The 21,673-nt window shown below is 35.6% G+C and overlaps 3 protein-coding genes across 7 annotated transcripts; 2 read left to right on the top strand and 1 right to left on the bottom strand.

The window, feature by feature from the left end:
- The first annotated feature begins 8,420 nt into the window (after nucleotides 1–8,420).
- On the top strand, nucleotides 8,421–12,044 carry LOC103405136 (polyamine oxidase 2-like). The gene is made up of 10 exons (XM_008344099.4): nucleotides 8,421–8,978; nucleotides 9,124–9,251; nucleotides 9,337–9,425; nucleotides 9,546–9,659; nucleotides 10,039–10,126; nucleotides 10,288–10,373; nucleotides 10,476–10,578; nucleotides 10,742–10,839; nucleotides 10,935–11,364; nucleotides 11,466–12,044. Exons 1-10 carry the CDS (start codon nucleotides 8,939–8,941, stop codon nucleotides 11,769–11,771), a joined length of 1,482 nt encoding a protein of 493 aa, XP_008342321.1. The 5' UTR covers nucleotides 8,421–8,938; the 3' UTR covers nucleotides 11,772–12,044.
- A 454-nt stretch (nucleotides 12,045–12,498) lies between these two features.
- On the bottom strand, nucleotides 12,499–17,287 carry LOC103405135 (protein NPG1-like). Of its 2 annotated transcripts, none has more exons than XM_008344097.4 (6): nucleotides 16,653–17,287; nucleotides 15,575–15,827; nucleotides 15,172–15,424; nucleotides 13,858–15,068; nucleotides 13,379–13,526; nucleotides 12,499–13,126 (listed from the first exon to the last, which is right to left on the bottom strand). In XM_008344097.4, the coding sequence occupies exons 2-6, from the start codon at nucleotides 15,725–15,727 to the stop codon at nucleotides 12,807–12,809; spliced, it is 2,085 nt and encodes a 694-aa protein (XP_008342319.3). In that variant the 5' UTR covers nucleotides 15,728–15,827; nucleotides 16,653–17,287; the 3' UTR covers nucleotides 12,499–12,806. The 2 variants fall into 2 exon arrangements, with proteins under 2 accessions (XP_008342319.3, XP_008342320.3); XM_008344098.4 differs by having other exon boundaries at nucleotides 15,575–15,835; nucleotides 16,653–16,917.
- Nucleotides 17,288–18,439: 1,152 nt separating this feature from the next.
- On the top strand, nucleotides 18,440–21,673 carry LOC103405134 (pentatricopeptide repeat-containing protein At3g59040-like). 4 transcript variants are annotated; one of them, XR_011577675.1, is made up of 6 exons: nucleotides 18,440–18,614; nucleotides 19,366–19,654; nucleotides 19,772–20,065; nucleotides 20,257–20,504; nucleotides 21,114–21,238; nucleotides 21,428–21,673. XR_011577675.1 is itself a non-coding variant. In XM_070816273.1 (5 exons), the coding sequence occupies exons 1-5, from the start codon at nucleotides 18,556–18,558 to the stop codon at nucleotides 21,142–21,144; spliced, it is 921 nt and encodes a 306-aa protein (XP_070672374.1). In that variant the 5' UTR covers nucleotides 18,440–18,555; the 3' UTR covers nucleotides 21,145–21,673. The 4 variants fall into 4 exon arrangements, 2 of the variants coding, with proteins under 2 accessions (XP_070672374.1, XP_070672375.1); XR_011577676.1 differs by having other exon boundaries at nucleotides 21,378–21,581; XM_070816273.1 differs by having other exon boundaries at nucleotides 21,114–21,673.

The raw sequence follows: 21,673 nt of genomic DNA, 5'->3' as shown, positions 1-21,673 counted from the left end.
CAGTGAAGTGGAAAGTTAAAAAAGAAAGTAGTGTCATAAAAATAAAAATAAAATGTTTGAGAAAAAAAAAAGCTATAAGCGGCAAGAAGAAAAGAGAAAAAAAAGTGTAAAGTTGTGCTTAAGTTCTAATTGCTTTCAAGTTATTTGAATTTCTCTCTAAGAGGAAAAATTTAGAGTGCTCTACAAGTTTCTTAGATCTTTGATTTTCCATTCCATTTCTTGTTTAGCCACTTAACCCTTAACCCAACTACAACCTTATTAAAGACCTTTTGATCCAAGAAGTTACATAATACTGATACCGAGTTAGGTGGACAAGCAAGCATATGGTGGAATGTTTTGTGAGATGATTTGAGTGAAACACTAACTCACATATATGTGTGCAGAGCCGGCCCTGAGGGTGTGCAAGTGGTGCCACCACCGCACAGGGCCCTCAATTCGGAAGGGCCCCCGATTACGATTTTATTTTACCTGTAGATATAGTGTAAGTTTTAAATTTGCAATGATATACCAAAGTCTTCTCAAAGCCCAATTGTCTTCCGCTTCTTATCCATAATCCATGTCCATGAAACTGGGTTCGACTCTACCCGGTGCCTTTTTTTTTGTGTTTTATTTTAATTTTTTGGGTATTTAAAAGCATGGTGTTTATTTAATGTTTTATTTTAATTTCTTTTGTGTTTTATTTTAATTGTTTTGGTATTTAAAAGAATGAGTTCTTTTTTAATTTTGTTTAGTTTAAAGTATGGTGTTTCAAACCCAAAAACATAGGGGATGTAAATAGGTACCTAACCACCACACTAAGATTTTCTTTTTCCTTACATCATCTCAATTATATGTAATCATAATTAAATGTAAAAGAAAACATAGCAACAAAATGTTAGACCCTCTAAGGGCTTTTTATTGGGTATGTTAAAATAAAGAGTTTCGAACCCAAAAACACAACATCGAATTTTTTTTCTTTTACACAATAAATAGATATCTAACCATATCACGAAATTTTTTTCTTTAACTCAATCTATAAATAATCATAAAAATTAAAATGTAAAAGAAAACATATGAACCAAAATTCTATACTTATTAAGGGCCTCCCTTGGAGTCTCACATAAGACCCCCAAAATCTCAGCGCCAGCCCTGTATGTGTGAATGAGTGTATGCCTTGTGAGAAGCTCACAGGTTTGCATACAATGTTTAAAGAAGTTTGGAATTGCATTGACATGGTTATTACACAAACTACACTCCAAGTTGATTTGATTCAAATTTGGTTAACTCTTGGATATTTCTTGAACTATTGTTGTTTATTTCTTGAAAGTTATCTCATTTTTGGTGCAAAATTTAAGTTTCAGAGTATTTGATGTGAACACATTTTTATATATTATAATTATATATATATAATTTTTTTTATAAATTTTGTACATATGAATAATTTAAGGGAGTTTTAACAAAAAGTCCACGGTACTGTTCATTTTAACGAAAAATAACATTTTTACACTAAAAAGTCAATATTGATACTATTCACTTTATCATTTATTTTGTCTTTATCGTTAAAAGTCAAAGTTTTTAAGTCATTTTCATTAATTTTTTTATGATTTAAATGCGTTAAATTCTAGGGAACTTTAACGAAAAGCACTCGGTACTGTTCACTTTAACGAAAAACTACATTTTTACACTAAAAAGTCAATCCTAGTACTATTCACTTTACCCTTTATTTTGTCCTTATCATTAAAACTCAAAGTTTTCAAGCCATTTTCATTAGTTTTCCTTAAATTCTATTGTTTTACTTTACACATGTCCAGTAGAGTTTGCATGCACTAATCATATGGGAAACCGGAAACCCTAAATCCAAAGTGCAAGAAGGAGGTCACTATCTCGCTTTTAGTTTTATACTAAGCATTCGATTAATTAATTTTGACCACTTGAAATGCTATGATGAACTTTTGGCTCCTTCTGTTTCTGCAGAAGGCACTCATCTGGTGCTGATAGCGTCTGCTGAAAAAGGAAGCAAGTGGTCCAACTTGGTGGGATTTAAAATAATAATAATAAGTGGGGGCTGAAATGTGATATATGTCTGTATGGTCAGAGTTGTGAAAACGTGATTCTCTGATTTTATTCATTTTCAAGTTAAGATCCATGTGAATGTAAGTAGAGAATTTACCCAACAAAAAAGGTTATTAGATACGACTTTTTTCGTTTAAACGTCGGCATTTACTTAATCTTTTAATTTTGTATTTATTCATTTTACTCTACTTTATTCTTATTGGAAGACCTGTTAAGTGAATATAATTGTCAATGGATGTGTGACAGTATAGTTAAAAAGCAAGCTAGATTATCATAGAAAATAATAGGAATTTTAGATGTTATAATCATACGATTTAAAGATTCCACTTACATTAATTTTAATATTGGCTTAACTTTATCTATGACACTTGTACTTTTCACACAATCTCACTTTACTCCCTACACTTGTTTTTGTTTCACTTTTACCAAACTTACTCTTCATTTGTGTCTAACACTACCCTATTATGTCATAAAAATTGTTAGTTTGTTGATGTGGCAGGACTATTTTGATAACTTTAGCCATTAGAAAAATCTAAATTCAATTTCTGGTAGTGTGATAAGTAGTTGAATTACTCCTCATATTACTAATTGGTTATATGGAGAAACCTCAATTTTCATCATGGTATTAGAGGAAGTTGTCCCTCGTGTGGTGCCCAAAGGCCACATGTGTTCCACATTACCTAGCTTGTATTGCCCACATGTTTAGCTTAAAAGTTCGCCATGTGTGAGATTGTGTGTTGAGTGTATGAATCTCATTTCATGGAAACAAAAGACCTTACATTGGCTTATGAGCTATTATCTAAATTACCAATTAATTTTACAGTAAAACTCTAACATTTTCACGATCCCTTCTCTCCATTGTGGCTTGTGAAATCAAACAAGGAGTTTAATATTAATAGAAAATGTCAAAAAACATGGAGCCATATGATACAAAAAAGGGACCCTAATAAGCATTTGTGAGTAACCCCATTCCCCGTATACGTGCTCACTCGTATTTCATCAAACATGTAGCCAATACCTATGACAAAATTAAGATTCCAAACCAAGAATTAGAATAATACTAATGAATTCAATTTAAATGTACACAAATTAATTAAAACTTTTCGCAGCAAGCCCGATTGGACATATTCATTGGCTTGTAAATTGGAAATTATACATGACATCAGCAGTTGAGCCCTAGCAGCTGCACTCATCACGTTCGTCGTATTTGGTCTATTGTTACGAGCAGAAAACGTCACACTAGTAATCACGTTCGTCTTTGGCATACGGCATCGGTTATTTACTCCACCTTTTTCAACGATATGGGCATGAAAATTTCACGTAATCCAATAAAAAAACATGCAAGTGCGTCACTACAACCACGATTTCACTGTTGGATCTTATTAGGTCATCTCCAACCGAAGGGTCCAGAGGGTCAGAGTGCCGAAAATAGCCCTAAAACCGTCTCCAACCGAGGGCTAGGCCAGAGGGCTCGGGAATCTGGGAGGACCCCACGGGATCGGAGAGGGCTGGAGGGCTGGCTGCTTTCGGCCAGCCAGCCAGCCCCGGGCTGGCTATTTTTTTTTTTAATGTTTCTTATTTCTGTCGGTTATAACCGACAGAAATAATATAATATATATTATTTCTGTCGGTTACAACCGACAGAAATAACATTTTGAATTCAAACTTCCAACGGCTAGCGCCACTAGCCGTTGTAAATCCTTTTTTTTTTTTATGAATTTAAACCTTTTTTTTTATATGAATTTAAACCTTTTTTTTTCTTTTTTTTTCTATAACTTCCTATAACTTCTATTTTACAAAATTTGTTTCAATTTTTTTTTAATTCTATTTTTTTCCTATAACTTATATTTTACAAAATTTGGTTCATATTTTTTTCATATAACTTCTATTTTACAAAATTTGTTTCATATATTTTTTTTAAATTCCATTTTTTCCTATAACTTCTATTTCACAAAATTTGTTTCATATTTTTTTTAAATTCTAATTTTTTCCTATAACTTCCTAGGCCATTATACAACATTAAATTAAATTAAGTAACATGAAACAACATTAAACAATATGAAACAACATTAAATAACATTAACCGACATAAAAATTATACAACACTAACCAACATGATTTTTAAATAAAATTAAGTTGTAGTTTTTAAATAATAAATTATGTTTGGCCCTATGGCCCTTTGACCCTCGGTTGGAGACGATTTTTTTTTACAGGGCTAAAACGAGCCCTCTGGCCCTCTGGCCCTCGGTTGGAGACGGAGGCAAATATGGCCATGTACTGTTCATTAAAATATTAATATCTTGGAGAATCTTGGAGGGCCAGAGGGCTAAAACGAGCCCTCTGGCCAGCCATCGGTTGGAGATGGCCTTACGACGTGTGTGTTTGGACCTTCAAACCCTTCAAACGTGTTATATTATTGGAGGAACTAACCAGTAATTTATTTTTCTTTTAAAAGAAGCACGTAAACGGTTAAGTTGAGGCACAATTACTTGTTATCTATTTTTAAGCAGATTCAAGCATATTGTGGTCTGATAAAGGCCTGCTAAAGCGGTATTTTGTCTCTTATAAAATACAACAATCTGAAATGTTGTATGACTCGTATTAATATGCAAGCAAAATTGAGTCCAAACTCAATCTGAAAACACCCTTCTTTCATAAACAAGAATTAGATTTAAGAGAAGTAAATATAATTGTAAGAGAAATGACGAATATAGGATGTATGATGTACGACAAAACAAATGATAGGACTAGCAATCATGGGTTTACTTTTTAAGCCAAATTGGCTTCAGTGTGCTCCATCTTCTGTTGATGGTTTAAATGAACTTAAGATAATTATATATTACGAATATTACAAGGAAGTGAAATGCTAAGAGTATTTCTAATGGAAATGTCAAAAGAAAAATATCAAATTTCTCCTTTTTAGCTCATATGTTTCTCTATTCAAATAATATTTGTAAGACCCACTTTTCAATCAAAACTAATTTTCATGATTTATAATTAGTGCATTACACTAGGACTCATGCAACAAAACATTAAAAAATAAAAAAGACTTTGGATTTTCTCATATGTCAAAACTAGGAGCACACAATCTCTATGCCAATCCATGTAGAATTAACATATTGGTTGAAACTTTTTGTTTTTTTTTTTTAAATTTAATTTTACAAATGATAGTGAGTGGGTCTAAACCTAAGAATGGGCGAGCCATAATAATGTGGTTTAAATTCGTCTTTGGCAAAAATCAAATGAAGCCATCTCACTTAGAAGTAAAAAGAATATCACTACACCGTAATACTAAGTAGATCATGATGAAATCTGATGATGATGATAATAATAATAAGGGTTAACTATATTTTATATCCTTCAAATTTGGGGTGATCTAAAATTGGCCACAAAATTTCAATTTTCTCATTTTGCATCCAAGGTATTGTAATCGTGTCAATTTGTGCCTTTAATCTCATTAATTGTATGACAATTAATTAAATTGAAACATTGTGATCTTGAGACCCTTAGACCATCTCCAAAGAAGATTTCAAATATAATTTGTCAAATTTTCATGTGATGACTAATGTGGCCAATTAAATATAGATGTTAAATTTTATTATTTTCCAATATATGTGTCAAATGTTTATTTGATTAATATATGGGTTCCATAGTTATATTAACTATTAAAAAATAATTGAAATTGATTTTAGTTTCATCCTATTGATTGTCAATGGGAGCCATGCTTTAAAAATATAAATTAAGGCATTTGACTCTATCTTTGTTTGTTGGTTGTATAAAAAGGCAGCTAAAAAGCAAATAGTCAAATGGCTCAGTTGTCACATCAATTAGGGTGTATCCCTTGGAGAAAATTTTGATGACTTTTAGTCCTAGTCGTATTGGACATCTCCTTTGAAAATTGTTTTATACGGGCTAAGAGCATCTCCAAAGTAGATGCCAAATATAATATGTCAAAATTTTATTTGATGGATACAAATGTTAAATCTACTTCTTTTTAAATAGATATGTCAAATATTGATTTTATTGTTGTATCGGACCATAGTTACATTAAATATTAAAAACAAACAATTAAATCTAATTTTTATTGTATTAGTTGCCAATGGGACCAATGCATTAAAAAATTAAATTAAATATATTTGACTCCTTCTTTGTTTGATGTCAAAAAACAGACAGCTAGAAAGTAAAGAGTCAAATGACTCAGCTGCCGCCACTTAGTACAATGGTATTCATCTTCACTTGTAAGTGAGAGGTCTTAGGTTCGATTATCACCAAAGGCGAATTTGAACCACATTATTGCTAATCCATTGTGAGGATAAGCCCACCCCATCTCCTTAGTATAGATAATATTATTTGTGCGAGAAAAAAAACAACGACTCAACTGCCACATCATATATGGCATATTCAGTGGAGAGCACCTGAATGTCTTTTAGTCCTATTTTACATATTTGACATCTCCTTTGAAGATAATCTAAGGTATAACTCGCATTTTCACCAACTTGACAAAACAAAAATCGTCAATTTAATAGAGATTTAGACATTTAAAGAAACAAAAAGTCTAAACTGATTAATTTCAAAATCCTAGCCGCAATGTGAGAAAATTGAATTTTGTAACCTATTTTGAAAACCACCTTAAACTTAAAGGTATAAAATGTTGTCAACCCTAAATATCTAGGGATGACAACGGTTCGGTTTGAGGACGGAAATGCTATATCCATCTTCATAACCACGAAAATTTACCATATCCATAACCGCAAATTAACCATCGGGTATTATCCATAACCATATCCACTGGGTAACGGATTCCCCATCAGTTAACAAGTATATCCATCTTTGTCAATACAAAAATATATATTAGTTCAGTTAAGACATTATAAGTTAGTAGATATTAATTTCGTCATTAAACATTTGATGTATAAAATGATCCAATGAATGAATCTTGTTGAGTATAAAAATTAAAACACTGATGATGTTGGCTTGTCTTTGATATCTCATATAAGCACCATTGAGTTCACATTGATTTTGATTCAAAACTTTACTTTCCTACAAAATGCAACTTTTGTATTCTCAAGGTAATGGTTCGGTGAATAATGGATATACAAGTACATACATATACATATACATAGACATATACATAGACATATACATATACATACACACACACATATATATATTATACCATTATATTATATATAAATTATATTATTTATTAATCGGGTCGGATTCGGTTATGGATATGGTTTGTGAACTCTATAACCATATCCAAAACCATAACCGAATAATGTAAACGGTTTTTCCCCATATCCAGAATATACTCAAACTTCCATACCCAAATCCATTACATTTGGACGGTTATCCACGATTATCGGGTTTAACGGACGATTAGAATTGTCATCCCTATAAATAACACTAATTTTTTTTACCAAAAAAAAACCCTAATAATAACAACAATAAATTAGTCATTTAGTACTACGGTTTAGTGGTATTCCTCTTTACTTGAAAGTGAGAAGTCTTAGGCGAATTTGAACCACATTATTGTTAGCATTTGGACGGTTATCCACGATTATCGGGTTTAACGGACGATTAGAATTGTCATCCCTATAAATAACACTAATTTTTTTTACCAAAAAAAAACCCTAATAATAACAACAATAAATTAGTCATTTAGTACTACGGTTTAGTGGTATTCCTCTTTACTTGAAAGTGAGAAGTCTTAGGCGAATTTGAACCACATTATTGTTAGCCCATTGTGAGGCTAAGCCACCCCCTCTCCTTTAATGTAGATAATATCGTTTGTTAAAATAAAAACAGCAACAACAACAATAAATTAGATGTGTTAAAATAACAATAACGAATGATACGAGGCATATGTTTTTTGAAATTTTTTTATAATTTTCATTAACTTAAAAAATAAAAATAAAGAATAGAAAACAAAATTAAAATGGGCCACAAAATTAAAAAAAATTCATACTTTAATGCTGTTCATATGATATTTTTTTTCTTTTTGATACCTCTCTTTTTAATTTATATAGTTTGTTCTTTAAATTCATACGATCAAACAATTAAAAATAAAAAATAAATATGTGAAAAATAAAAAGTAATTTGTGAATAACACAAAAAATATTTAAAGGTTGAAGATCGTACACGGTACACCAATCGACGCCAAAACCAACAATTTACAATACCTCTCGCTTTCTTTTTGTTATTACCACATTACCCCTACTCGGGAAAGGCCCTTTTTGCGCGAAATATGGAATCACATCACAGCCCGGGTAAATTCCAAAAAATTGTCTCCACGTGGCAAAATCCTAGAGCGAGTACACATCAAGCTACCCCCGCAGGTAGAAGAACCTTTCATCTTCTTCACCTGTTGGCTGGCCTGGCTGTCTATATATACGCAGCAACCAGGATGGTGGGAATCAAATCTCTCTCTCTCCAGAATTCCCCCTTCCATTTCCGCCAATTTCTCACCAAAACCCCCTAAATTTCTGTTTGTACCCAAATCCGCAGCCAAAAATCCCGACTTTCACCCCCCAATATCTCCAGAGCCGGCGACTCTGGTGCGCGATTGCGCTCGATCTCTCGCCGGAAATCGGAAGCCGATCGCTGATCGCGGCTGTTTGAGAAATCGTTAGGTAACAAGAAAGTCGCATGAGCTGGTTGGGAAAGCTGGGTTTTACAAAGAGGACATTGAATTCCAATTCCAATCACTTCTTTACGTGTCTCTTGATCTTCATTCTCCATTACTCCCCTCAATTGCCTCTTACCCTTCTTAAATTCGAGAGGAAAGCCCTCGATCCCTTATTAGTATTACCCAATTTAAATTTTAATTTAAATCCCAATTTAAATTATAATTTTAATTCCAATACCAATTTGGATTTGAATCACCATGGCGTCTGGAAGCAAGAGTAATCCTCAATTGCGCAGAGGTCCGTTTGCAAATCCCTTTTTAATTTTCTTTTGGGGTTTTATAGTTCGTTTCTTTTAACGGTTTTACTGCTTTTCGTAATTCTGGATTATTTGTAAAATTATGAATGTAAGTATAATTTGTTTGGTAATATTTTGAAAATGCAGCTCTTTGCTCAAATGGTGAGAAGAGGCAGCCATCGAGTGCGACGGCGCCGTCCCCATCTGTAATAGTGATAGGTGGCGGTATGGCGGGCATTTCAGCTGCTCGGGCTCTACATGATGCATCAATTCAGGTACCCAGATGGAAATTCCAGCTCAGTATTTTGCACCTCGCAGTTTGCAGCTATGGGTTTTGTTAAATTTTGAATTTTGATTCAGGTTGTGCTGTTGGAGTCTCGAGACAGGCTGGGCGGTCGAGTTTGCACCGATTACTCGTTTGGTTTCCCTATTGACTTGGGTGCATCATGGTAATCCAACAATGTGTGATTTGCTTGCTTTGATTTGTAAACTCGAATTGCTTGTATTTGGAATTCAGGTTGCTTGAATTTAGAATTAGAAGCCTAAATCATTTTTTTTTTATGCTTCAGGTTGCATGGAGTATGCAAAGAGAATCCATTGGCACCATTGATTGGAAGATTGGGGTTACCCTTGTACCGTACGAGTGAGGATAACTCTGTCTTGTATGACCATGACTTGGAAAGGTACTAATCTCTTCCTTTAACTGAAATGAGTGGTTGTATTGAAATGATTTGAATTTTAAATGTTGTTCAATTTTGTGTTGTCGGTGAGCATTGCTTTAGTTTTACCGTGCTTTGTTCTTTGGTTTTGGATCTGAACAGTTATGTCGATTCTTACTCCAAAAAAATGTGTTACTGTCCTACATTCATATGCCATCGATGATTTAAATTATTACCAACAGTCAACAATGTAATGTATATGGTTGATACATTCAAGTGTGTTTAAATATTTGTGATGGTAACATGTTGCTTTCGCCTTTATGTGAAGTTGATTTTTTCCTCCCCAGCCTTCATATGTAGGGGGATGTCTGACATTAGGGATATATTCATGTGTTCTTTGCAGCTATGCACTCTTTGATATGGATGGGAATCAAGTTCCTCAAGATTTGGTCACAAAAGTTGGTGAAGTATTTGAGAACATTTTGAAAGAGGCAAGTCATCTGATGTATATTTATTGTTTCTATAGCTACTGCATTGTTTATGACTTAGGGTTTTTGAAATGTTCATATACTTGCTTTGCTTTTATCTTAAGCCTTAAATAGTGTCTTGTCATTTTGGCCATTCTTTGATATGCTTTTTTTCCTTTATGCAGACAGACGCAGTAAGACAGGAATTTAGTGAGGACATGTCCATCACCCGTGCTTTCTCAATTGTTTTTGAAAGGAAACCGGAATTAAGGTACCATAATTTAATATCATATTTAATTATTTTGTTTCGGTTGTTTATGTCTTGTTGGTCAAGAAATAGTTTATGGAAAGTGCTATGTTTTACGTTGGACAGGTTGGAGGGAGTTGCGCATAAGGTACTGCAGTGGTATTTGTGCAGAATGGAAGGATGGTTTGCTGCTGATGCGGATACAATTTCACTTAAATGCTGGGATCAGGCAAGCTTCACATCCATCAGATTACATTTATATACGTGTTGCCTTTTTTAGTTTTTAATTCGACTATAATTTGTTGCCTGTGTACGGTAATCCTGATCCTTGCATTAACAAGTTTATAACCTTGAATGCCGATTTAATTAGAAATTTTGTCTCTCTTCTATAGGAAGAACTGCTCCCTGGTGGCCATGGTCTAATGGTCAGGGGTTACCTCCCTGTTATTAACACCCTAGCCAAAGGTCTTGACATACGCTTGAGCCACAGGTATGCATATATCTTTTTATTCTTGTTTTATTATATGTTCGGCTATCTGCTTGTAGCTAAATTAACAAGCGTTGTACGTACATTCCTGTTCTCAGGGTCACAAAAATAACAAGGCGATATAATGGGGTGAAGGTAACAGTAGAGGATGGGAGAACATTTGTTGCAGATGCTGCTGTTGTTGCTGTTCCTCTTGGTGTGCTTAAAGCAAAGAGCATAACATTTGAGCCGAAGCTACCTGATTGGAAGGAAGCAGCCATTGAAGACCTCGGAGTGGGAATAGAGAATAAAATTGTATTGCACTTTGAAAAGGTGTTTTGGCCAAACGTGGAGTTTTTAGGAGTGGTTGCTGACACATCTTATTGCTGCAGCTACTTTCTAAATCTTCACAAGGCAACTGGTCACTCTGTGCTTGTTTATATGCCTGCAGGGCAGCTGGCTAAAGACATAGAGAAAATGTCTGATGAAGAGGCTGCTAATTTTGCTTTTACACAACTAAAGAAGATCCTTCCTGATGCTTCTACTCCGGTAATTCTTTTTTTCAAACTCTTGTCAATACATTTTGAAATGCGATTGAGTCTGTTTCATATTTGAACCCTGACATAATTGATGGCTTTTCAACTTTGCAGATTCAGCATCTTGTTTCTCATTGGGGCAGTGACGTTGACACACTTGGGTCCTATAGCTACGACATAGTTGGAAAACCACATGATCTGTACGAGAAGCTTAGGGTCCCAGTAGATACCCTATTTTTTGCTGGGGAGGCAACAAGTGTGGACTTCCCAGGCTCAGTGCATGGTGCATTCGCAACTGGAGTAATGGCTGCTGAAGACTGCAGAATGCGCGTTCTTGAGCGTTATGGGGAGTTGGATTTATTCGAGCCAGTCATGGGTGAGGAGGCCATATCCATTCCGCTTCTGATCTCCCGCCTGTAACTTCCCGGCCACCATCCTCCGGAAGTATTGAAGATATGTTCACCTTATATAAGGCTCACACAAATTTGCCATTTCGATTGGCTGTCTGGGAAAGGTCGTGGAAAATCACCCTATTCCCTGTGGATCAAGCACTGGTGTTTGTGTTCGTAGCTCTCATCTGAGTGGCATGTCTGTATTTGCACAATCGTTGGGGATTCCTGAATTATTGTTCAACCTACCGTAAACAAATATAGCTAATGGAATAATAAATAAATTGTGATACAATGCAATATATACCCGAGTGTCTAAAATGCCTCAATTTAGACTGCGAAACGTCTTGAAATGAGCATTTTACACTTTTCCTTGGCCGAAAAGCTCCCCTATAGGTGGTGGAAATCATCAATAGTACAAAAAATATATATATATTAAATTACTCACGAGTTAAAGTTGTGTTTCGTATTCTGTATACAAGCGATAATGGAGATGGAGATGAAGATGGCAAACTTGGGACTAGTGGCGTAAAGGGTAGATGATTTCCGGCTGTGGTTGTGGCACCACCGAAGGGAGTTATTAATCCGCGTGCTATAATATGGTTAAATGACATGGTATTTCATAAACTTGGATTAGAATATGGTATTTGACAATGTGTTTCGTGAAGTGAGTGAAGTGAATTTGTAACGTTACATGGTGGCGTGCAGTTACACTTGAAAGAGAGACCGAGAGAATGAGAAGATAGACCTGATACAACTGAAGAAAACGAATGTGAATTTCGTTTAGATATATACTTTCCTCAGTTAAACCACATACATTTACACAGCTGAGCAGAAGTATTGCTAAAAACCTGCCCTCCAAAAAATAAAATTAAACAAAGAATAAAAGAAAATAAATCTCCTCTATTTTCACTTCTCTGCAATCCACAAAAATTAAATGAGCTTCTACTTCCCTTGCTTTCGTTTTTTCTCGTAATACGCTCAAAAAATAGTTTCCCTTCAACAGATGAATGAGTTGAAGTGAGCAGATTCCAAGTTCCCCGAGTGGCTCTTTCGGAGGGAGACATCAGAGAACAGAGCTGAAGCTTTCAACTGGATCCGATTCTTCAAGCATGGAAGCTGCCTGGAAGCAGTCTATGGCATCCCCTATTCGTCCATCATCTCTGTGAATCATTCCCAAGTAATACCAAGCCTTTCGATTGCTAGGATCGATCCTTAATGCATCCGAGAGTAAGCTCCTTGCCACAGGCAATGCCGTTGATCCCATCTTTGACAGAAGAGCAGCAATCAAAATCTTGCAAGGAACATAACAGGGTTCCAGCAGAAGACCATCGATATTAGTGGCTAGAGCTTCTTGAATTTGCCCCTGTCCTTCAAAGATGACACCTACACATAATGTAACTTAACAGTCAACATAATGCACATTACGTTGCTATAGAGGTATATGGCTTCTATGCCACGTTAGGTCCCCTGGTGTTGGAAGTGTTTGAAAGTTTTGTTACGCTATTTAGTTCCTTCATGATTAAAACTCACCCTTGAAAGACACGTTGGAGATTTTCATGCATATCACTTTCTAAGAAGTAGAATAGAAATGCCTTGGAAATCTCGTTAAATGTAATAGATGAGTTTAGTTCTTGCCTTCTATGTGCAGCGTTTCTGCAGAGTGCTGCTTCAGCTCTCTGGCTTTACTCAAACATATTTCTGCATCCTTCCAATACGAAAGGCTAGAGTACAAGTCTGACAATCCATGCCAAACTTCAAATTCATTGACTTTATCATCCTCAGCCTATCAAAAAAGGCAAGCAAAAACATAGAAGGAACTTGTTGAGAATAAAATCTTTAAAATGTAAATTTAGAACAGACAAAATTTTGCATCAGAAATGAACTATGTGAATCAATCAGATTAAATTTCTGATTTGAAAAAATTAACTACGTGAATCAATCAGATCAAATCTCTAAACTTCTCCCCACAATATTGCAGAATCACGGTATGATACAACTTAACTTTCCCACCACTACAAATAATAGCTTCGGGAGGACTCCTCTATTTAGTAGCAATCTGATAGACTCTATTTTGAGACAAAGTTAAGAACATAAGCAGAAGTCAGAGGTTTCACCTGAGGACTCATTCTGAGAGGTCCAAAAGATTTCCTTTGGGCTTGAACCAAAGCAAGAAGGTTACGATAAGTTTCAATTGCATCCATGGGTAATGATTGGGAAATTTTTAGCTTTGCCTTAAGCCTGAGAAGTGGCCCTTGTTCCCATTTTGCGGTCTCATCCAAAGTAGCATCAGTGACCACATGAGCTTCTGAAAATCGCTGTTGAGCAGACAAAACAAGAGCAAGCAACCTCCAACCTTTTATCAGGGAGCCCCCTGTTTGATCAATGAACTGTTTTGCATAGCGCAAAGCCGTATTCAGATTCCGGTGCTCTGCGTAGTGAACTCCCAACTCGAAGGCCAAATCTGAATTGTTTGGCTCCAAAATAATCGCCTCATTTAGTGATTTCAGTGCTTCAGACTGAAGACGAGACCTCTCAAAGTCAGAAGAAGAAACTTTAGCTTGCTTCCCCAAAGAAAGACCCAACAAGCGAAGTCCTACACCCCTTAAATGTTCATCCAACCCCTGAGCATTGCTAATAGCCCTTTGTGCATATCCCACTCCCTCAGCTGCAACGTGGGAATCCTCACTGCAGATTTTGGCGGCTAATAACAATGCCATGAGTTCATCTGGTCGTTCATGTTTGTGCAAAGACTTCCTTAATAGGTTCAACGCCTCTTCATTCTGGCCTGCTCCACTATAACAAAGGGCTAAAGAATTCCAATGATCAACACGGTGATATACTCCAGGCATGATTTCTTCAAGTTGCTTTGCTAAAACAAAAGTTTGGTTGCATAAAGATAAAGCAAATGTTAGATGTTCCATCAATGATGGATCCCATTTGGTTTTACCTAGGGATAATTTTCTCAAAAGGATCATCAAAAGCAGAATAGCCTCCTCCAGGTTATTTTTAGGGACATATGAGCCTTCAACCTGAGCACCTAAACTGGGTGGACCAGCCTCTACTCCACTGTACAGCAAAAACACAGCAAATCCTTTCTGAATTCTTGCACAGCAGTCATTGTCAAGGTTCCATTGACTAAGTAGGGCACGTCTATAAGCAGATATTGCTTCTTGAGGGTGGCCAGATTGCTTCCAAAGCTCAGGAAGAAGCTCCACAGCTTGGCTGACTGTCTCTTGTAATCTACCATCTACTTGTGCATCAGGTATGCCCTGATGGAATATTTTTTCCACAGCATCAAGCACATTGTTGCATTCATTAGCAGCTTCTGCAAACACATAAACAAGGAGGTTCCAATTTACTTTAATTCAAACTTAAAAAGTAAAAGAGAATGAAAGCCGTCGCATAAAGTTACTGGAACAGTACCAAACCTTTTAATCTCCCAAGCTTTTGTAGAGACTTGGCTTTTAAGTATATGGCATCAAGAATGAGAGTAGCAGCATGCTGTGAGACTGTATGCTGTGAGTCAGAACGAGTTCGGCCCTTCTTAGAAGGTGTTTTCTCAGCAAGATTAGGTTGCAATCGCCCTATGGCAGCTTGAAGATCAATGCCATCAAACACACGAAGTGCACCTTCTAGGTTACCTCTTTGATACTCCAGCTTTCCAAGAAGGGCTCTTGCTTCCTGTAGATTATCAGAAATGAGTGTTTTTCCATCTTGGGTAGGTCATAATCAATCATGAAAGCACTTCTCTGATTGGTGCTAATAGTTGCACAGAAAGAGATTAAATTATGGAAAAGATTTTGAAACCTATAGATGATGGCATAAACTAACCTCAAAATTGAGTGATAGCCCTTCTCGTAACGAAGATTCTGCCTCCTGAATGTTTCCTTCATCAAGCTTGGCCTGAACCTCTGTTGCTTTCATGGAATTCCCATTTGCAGAGAATTCAACTACCATGCCTTCCTCATACTCGCCAGACTCCATTGATCGGCTCCTGACTATCTGCTGCCTCACCCTCTTTCACAAATATCACTTTTGTCCTGGTCTCTGATCCATTCAACACTTAGCTGACAAACATATAACGCTGCAGTTCTTACAAGTCAAACGGTAAAGTTAGTTAAAGTATAAAACATAAAATTTTGTGTAACAAATCCAGCTACCCTGACACATTCGGTGCATGTGCACTACTTACATGTATACATCTACGTTGACTTGTATAACAAAAAAGTCACGCGCTGTAAACTTTCACTTAATTGAAACAAAACCTTACAATGCATAACCTTCACATCATTAGACCAAGCTAGCATTCCATCCCGAAAAACAATAACATGAAAAATAACGGGAAATGTGGGGAAAATTGTTCTAGTTAAACAGAGAATCATACCAAAACTTTGCGGGGAGGGTATTGGAAGCCGAAAAAAAAAAAAAAATTGAATCTCAGGTTTTCCCTATCTAACCTATAACATATTTCATCTCAGATAAGCCCAAATGCATATAACTCGAAGCTATTCCATTTCCCAAATTTTCACAGCAGCCAAACAGATGGTAAGTACTACATTACTGATATCTAGATAAACTAGAGTTTTACCTAAAGAACAATGCCAAGGGAAAATTACCAATCTATAGATCCAATGCAATCCAATTAAGCTGGAAAAAGAGAATTTTAGGTCAAACTATTATTCGGTTGCAAAAAACACACAATAATATGAAATGAAAAGTTATCAAAAATAAAAATTTACAAGCTTTCATAATCCAGGACCCAAAAAGCAACATTTTCAATCAGTATCCATTGAGTTGGCACCGCCATTTCGAAATTCCAAAAGAACCCCATTTGCGAAACACAACCTTTCACAATTTCATGACACTACCAAACACCTTTAAAAATCCCCAGTTCGTACTAATTGCTCACCTTGCCTGTCGTACCAGATTCAGATCACGGTTCGCTGAAAACGACGGAGCTGGATATTGAATTCCCAAGACGGAACACGACCGGTGGGGGGAGAATCAACGAAAGCGGGGTGTTTGGCAAGTGAGAAAATTCAGGGCGTTTGTGAGGCTGAGAGAGCGATGTATGTGTGTGCGCGTGTGTGATCTGAGAGAGAATTTAATGGGGTTATTTGGAGCTGCTGCGAGACATAAAAAAACGTTCTTCTCCACCTTCTTCAGTCCTTATTATTTTATTTCGTTCTTGGGGGTAAATCTTTTGTTTAAAATTGGTATCAAAGGTGAACGGTTCAGTTTCCAATAAACAAAAAAAAAGGTGAACGGTTCCCTAGAGTTTTCCCTTTATTTAAGTAAATTTTAACACAAAACTCCCGGTATTATTTATTTTAACGAAAAATCATATTTTTACACTAAAAAATTAATCATAGTACTATTCACTTTACCTTTTATTTTTTCATTATCGTTAAAACTGAAAGTTTTCAAGTCATTTTCATTAGTTTTCCTTTTATTTTATTTAATTCTTAATTAATATATATATATTTTTAAAATAATTCGAGTAATATTCTGATCTAAATATAAATTTAAAGATAATGTACTAATAACTTAATTTCTTATTAGACTTAATTTTAAGAAATATTCCAAATACATATCTGATATTTTTAAAATTACACCTAAATTAATGTTACGTTGCCAACCTGAAGTGATGACATCCAAGGGCAAAGCTAGAAAGTTCATCAAGGCGCGACTAAGAAGTGGCGAATGCATGTCTTTGTGCAATCCAAGAGTTCCCATTTTCTTTTTAACTTTTTATGTGAGGTATTTCGTCGAGCACTTGGTTAACTCATACGTTTTGTGTGCTTAACATCCTTACTCTTTGTGTCATTTTAATAGCATCTTTAGGTTAATATTGTTATAGTGAACAAATATAAACCCTATATGTATAGGGTTAGGAGCTCAAATTAAAAAGATGTATAGCAAGAGATAGCGTTCATTGACGTTTTAAAATGGCTAACTTAGAACTTTTCTTATCAAAACGACGTTCCCTAAAACATATAGACCTTTTCTTTTCTTCTTCTTGTTCTTCTTCATGAGCTACAAGAACCAACTTTGCAACTAAACCATTTTTTTTTCCCTGTTATATCCGCCTCCTGGTGGTTGTTAATGAGGAATGAGTGATAGACTTGGAGGTGATTGTAAGTTTATTATTATTCACTATAGTCTAGTTTGACGTTGTGTTGAGTGATTAAAAACAGCTACGACTTAAGTGGGGCTTTAATTCCTACTTAGGCCACATTATTTCCCAATCCAAAAACTTATTGGTGGCACATTCCCCCACTGATCCTAAACTAGTTTCGGCCTTGATGATATCACTCACGTTAAGTGATAGTGTAGATTAAAGGGCATGTTAGAATTTTACTATTGTGGCATCTATAGAGCTCTAAATCCTCAAAGCTATCTTTTTTAGTCAAAGGATAACTTTGCGAAAAACAATATATTTAAGAAATGAAAGCTTCATAGACGACGTGTCAATAAAAATCTGAACATGCCCATCAATATATTTGTTCACATCATTAATTAAACTCTAAATACCTAATATATGTCTAATTTTCAAAACGTTAGGTAGTTGTTTAAAATGTTCTTAAAGCGATCAAATATCTCAAATTATGAAGCCTAAATTTGTTTCAGCTTATTATTTCCACGTGTCCACGTAGTCCACTCTGGTTCCTTTTTGAGCGAGTCTCAAGGTAAGTTTTTTGTCAAAGAAAAATGAGTGTCTTCTGCTCCCACATCTTCTTCAGAAAATCCCCTTCAACTCCATTGAGATTCAGCTTTGGTTCAAACGCTTCTGAGAGGCACCCAGATAAGAAATGCCTCAAACCCTTTTCTTGAAGCCCTTCATTTCATCAGCTCCTCTTGATAATTGGAGGTTTGTTTCTCTTCCTTCACCCCCGTTTGTTAAACCCCTGCAAAACCCTCAGAACCCCATCTTACATTTGAGCATTTGTGTTTTGTTTCAGGTTCTAAAGTTTGAATCTTTAGTGTCCTGTTTGGTTGATTGTATAATTTGGGTGATAACATGGAGAATTTGGGTCTCTGGGTTGTAGTTTTTAGTTTTTACTTTGAAAGTTGCATGCTTTAGCTATGAAATTATCTGGGCAGCCAAAACAGGGAACTGTGGTTCATTAAATTCTCAATTTTGATTCAAAATACTGAAAGATATGTATATGAAGTATGTTTTTTTTTGTCTTCTTGTTATAGTTTTCCTATCTTGCATAATTGCATTTGTCTTAGAGCTGCTGCATTTCTTGGGGTTGAAGGTGAGAATGGTGGTTCTGTTCTGTATGTCTTTGGAATCAAAGTAGGGAGTCATATAATTCATTGAGTGAAATTAGGTTGCCATTACCCTCGAAGTCGAACAAGTACAAGCATATACCATAGATATAGGAATTTTACATTATTTTATATCTTCCTAATTGCAGTGTTAAGTAATTTACTTGTTTGCGCTCCTGGCCTTTGGCTTGTTTGCGCAAGTGGATGTATATTGACTTTGTACATTCAGATTGCCGGCAACCCGGGACAATCATGTTTTTCGTAGAAATTACTAGTCCGAGAGATATTTGATGATTTATGTGTTCATTGTGATATTCAGTAATAACTGTGTGACTTTTCGTCTTCAGTAAATTGAAAGAATGCACAAATTTTATAGGTTCCCGTGTCATTTGTACGGGCATGCTGGCACCAAGAAAATTCTTGCAGAAAAGGAAGAAAGTAGAAGCTTTCAAAGATGCTGCTGATGAAGCCGACCAGAAGAACTGGAGGAGACTTATGAATGAAATTGAAAAGACAGGTTCTGCAGTTTCTGTGCTCAAAAGTGAAAAGCTCAAGGACAAGACTGTTCCCAAGGATGTTGTCCTTGGAACTTTGGTTAGATTTAAGCAACTGAAAAAATGGATCCTTGTCAGCCAGGTGTTTAAAGATGCTCTTTTTGTTGTGCAATTATTCGGTTTCTGAGCGCATTTCTTTAAGTGCTGGATTTTATTTGATGATTAAATCACTTGTTGCGTATGTTCCTTTGACTTCTAGATTCTCGAATGGCTCCAGACACAGAACTGGTGGGACTTCAGCAAAATGGATTTCCTGATGCTTATGACAGCTTATGGAAAGCAAGGGCACTACACAAGGGCCGAGAAGCTTTTAAGGTTGATGAACGAGAAAGGCCGCCATTCACCAAGTGTAATATCTCATACTGCTCTTATGGAAGCATATGGAAAAGGACGGCGATATAACAATGCTGAAGCAATATTTAGAAGGATGCTGTTTTCTGGGCCTGAACCGTCTGCTGTGACATATCAAATAATACTAAAGATATTTGTTGAGGTAAATACCTTGTTTAGCCAAACTTGTCACTGTCCTAACAACTTCGATTAAATCTTAATTTTCAGTTTAGTGCTGACAACATTTTGATGATGCCGGCATCTTCAATATTTTCAATGTTGCTGCCCTGTGAGCATTATGCATGCTTTCATTGGAGTCTTTCTACCTGCCTCATATAGTACCTTGAATTACAGGGATGTAAGTTCAAGGAAGCTGAAGAAATATTTGAGACTCTTTTAAATGAGGAAAAATCACCCTTAAAGCCAGACCAAAAGAAGGTCCACATGATGATTTATATGTATAAGAAGGGGGGGAGTTATGATAAAGCTCGTAAGATGTTTGCAGTGATGTCTGAGAGAGGTGTTCCACAATCGACGATCACTATTAATAGCTTGATATCATTTGAAAATAATACAAGGAAGTCTCCAAGATGTATAACCAGGTAAATTTTGGTAAAGTACATGAATAATTACTTAATTAGCCATGTAGCTCGGTAGAGCATGCTAAACCTTCCTATTTGAGTATGCTTTACAATTATAAAATAGGGTTGCAGCAATATTTTGCTGGTCTGTTTTGAAGAAAGAAAATAGTTTCCTTGGTCTGTTTTTTTTTACTACTTTTTAGCATCATTGGTTGATATATGATCCAAATAGAAGAATGTGTGGTCTCGCAGCAATAATTTCCTGGTCTATTTTGAAAAAAAAAAAAAGGCTTACCTACCTAAATGAGAATATGCATTTTGTTATCACCGAGGTTTAACAATGATTTTACATGGTTGCCAATCACATATGAAAATTAAAAAAATTGGCAAAAATTATTGATCAAGGAGACGTAAAAATCCTGTATTTTCCTCTTTCTCATGCTTATCATATTACCTTGTTTTTCTTTTTTTTTCTTTTTCCAAATATTGCTGTTCTTTTTTGAATTTGGTACAAACTATCCCAAAGTTCCATGACCTTAACGTCTAATCATGCTACTCAATTAATAGCTTTATTGTTAGTAATAAAAATTATAAAATTCATCAGAAATTAAAGGAAGCTTCTAATGGCAGATGCAAAGAGCTGGTCTCCGACCTGACGTAGTGAGTTATGCCTTACTCATTAATGCTTATGGGAAAGCAAGAAGAGAGGAAGAAGCCTTGGCCGTTTTTGAGGAAATGCTTGATGCTGGTGTCAGGTACTTAGGCTCAATGCTACTTTTTCTGTGATACAGGGAGCTGAAGTATTTGACAGTTACAAATGAATTTTCAACTCTTGATGTCAATTCCTCACCATTGATGAAAACTACAATCGCCACCATTCTCTCTCTTTTATAGACCTACCCGCAAAGCTTATAACATTTTGCTTCACGCATTTGCAATATCAGGAATGGGGGAACAAGCTCGAACTGTCTTCAAAAGCATGAGAAGGGACAGGTATACTTCTCAGTACCTTCATGTTGATATACTATAGTCAGAGTTTCGGAGATGAGTTGCACTTGCTAAACCTTATATTCGAAATTCTTTGTTTTGGTTCCAAAAGGATTGTTGTGCTAACTAGTGGCAGTAAATGAATACTGAGCACCATGTGCACTTTATGGGATAGGCCTAATAAACAAAACTGGATAAGAAAA

Source organism: Malus domestica, chromosome 17 (assembly GCF_042453785.1).
Source record: "Malus domestica chromosome 17, GDT2T_hap1".
In the NCBI taxonomy this organism is placed as follows: domain Eukaryota; kingdom Viridiplantae; phylum Streptophyta; class Magnoliopsida; order Rosales; family Rosaceae; genus Malus; species Malus domestica.
The sequence above is the reverse complement of the archived record's forward strand: the minus strand, read 5'-3'. Positions and strand labels throughout refer to the sequence as shown.

Bases quoted from the DNA above. Each gene is read 5' to 3' on its own strand.
- LOC103405136 (XM_008344099.4), top strand. From the start codon at position 8,939: ATGGCGTCTGGAAGCAAGAGTAATCCTCAATTGCGCAGAG. The intron at 9,252-9,336 runs GTACCCAGATGG...ATTTTGATTCAG, and splicing joins TACATGATGCATCAATTCAG to GTTGTGCTGTTGGAGTCTCG. The intron at 10,840-10,934 runs GTATGCATATAT...TCCTGTTCTCAG, and splicing joins GACATACGCTTGAGCCACAG to GGTCACAAAAATAACAAGGC.
- LOC103405134 (XM_070816273.1), top strand. From the start codon at position 18,556: ATGCCTCAAACCCTTTTCTTGAAGCCCTTCATTTCATCAGCTCCTCTT. The intron at 18,615-19,365 runs GTTTGTTTCTCT...TTTCGTCTTCAG, and splicing joins GCTCCTCTTGATAATTGGAG to TAAATTGAAAGAATGCACAA. The intron at 19,655-19,771 runs GTGTTTAAAGAT...TTTGACTTCTAG, and splicing joins AATGGATCCTTGTCAGCCAG to ATTCTCGAATGGCTCCAGAC.
- LOC103405135 (XM_008344097.4), bottom strand. From the start codon at position 15,727: ATGGAGTCTGGCGAGTATGAGGAAGGCATGGTAGTTGAATTCTCTGCA. The intron at 15,425-15,574 runs GTTAGTTTATGC...GATAATCTACAG, and splicing joins GGCTATCACTCAATTTTGAG to GAAGCAAGAGCCCTTCTTGG. The intron at 15,069-15,171 runs GTTTGGTACTGT...ATGTGTTTGCAG, and splicing joins AAAGCTTGGGAGATTAAAAG to AAGCTGCTAATGAATGCAAC.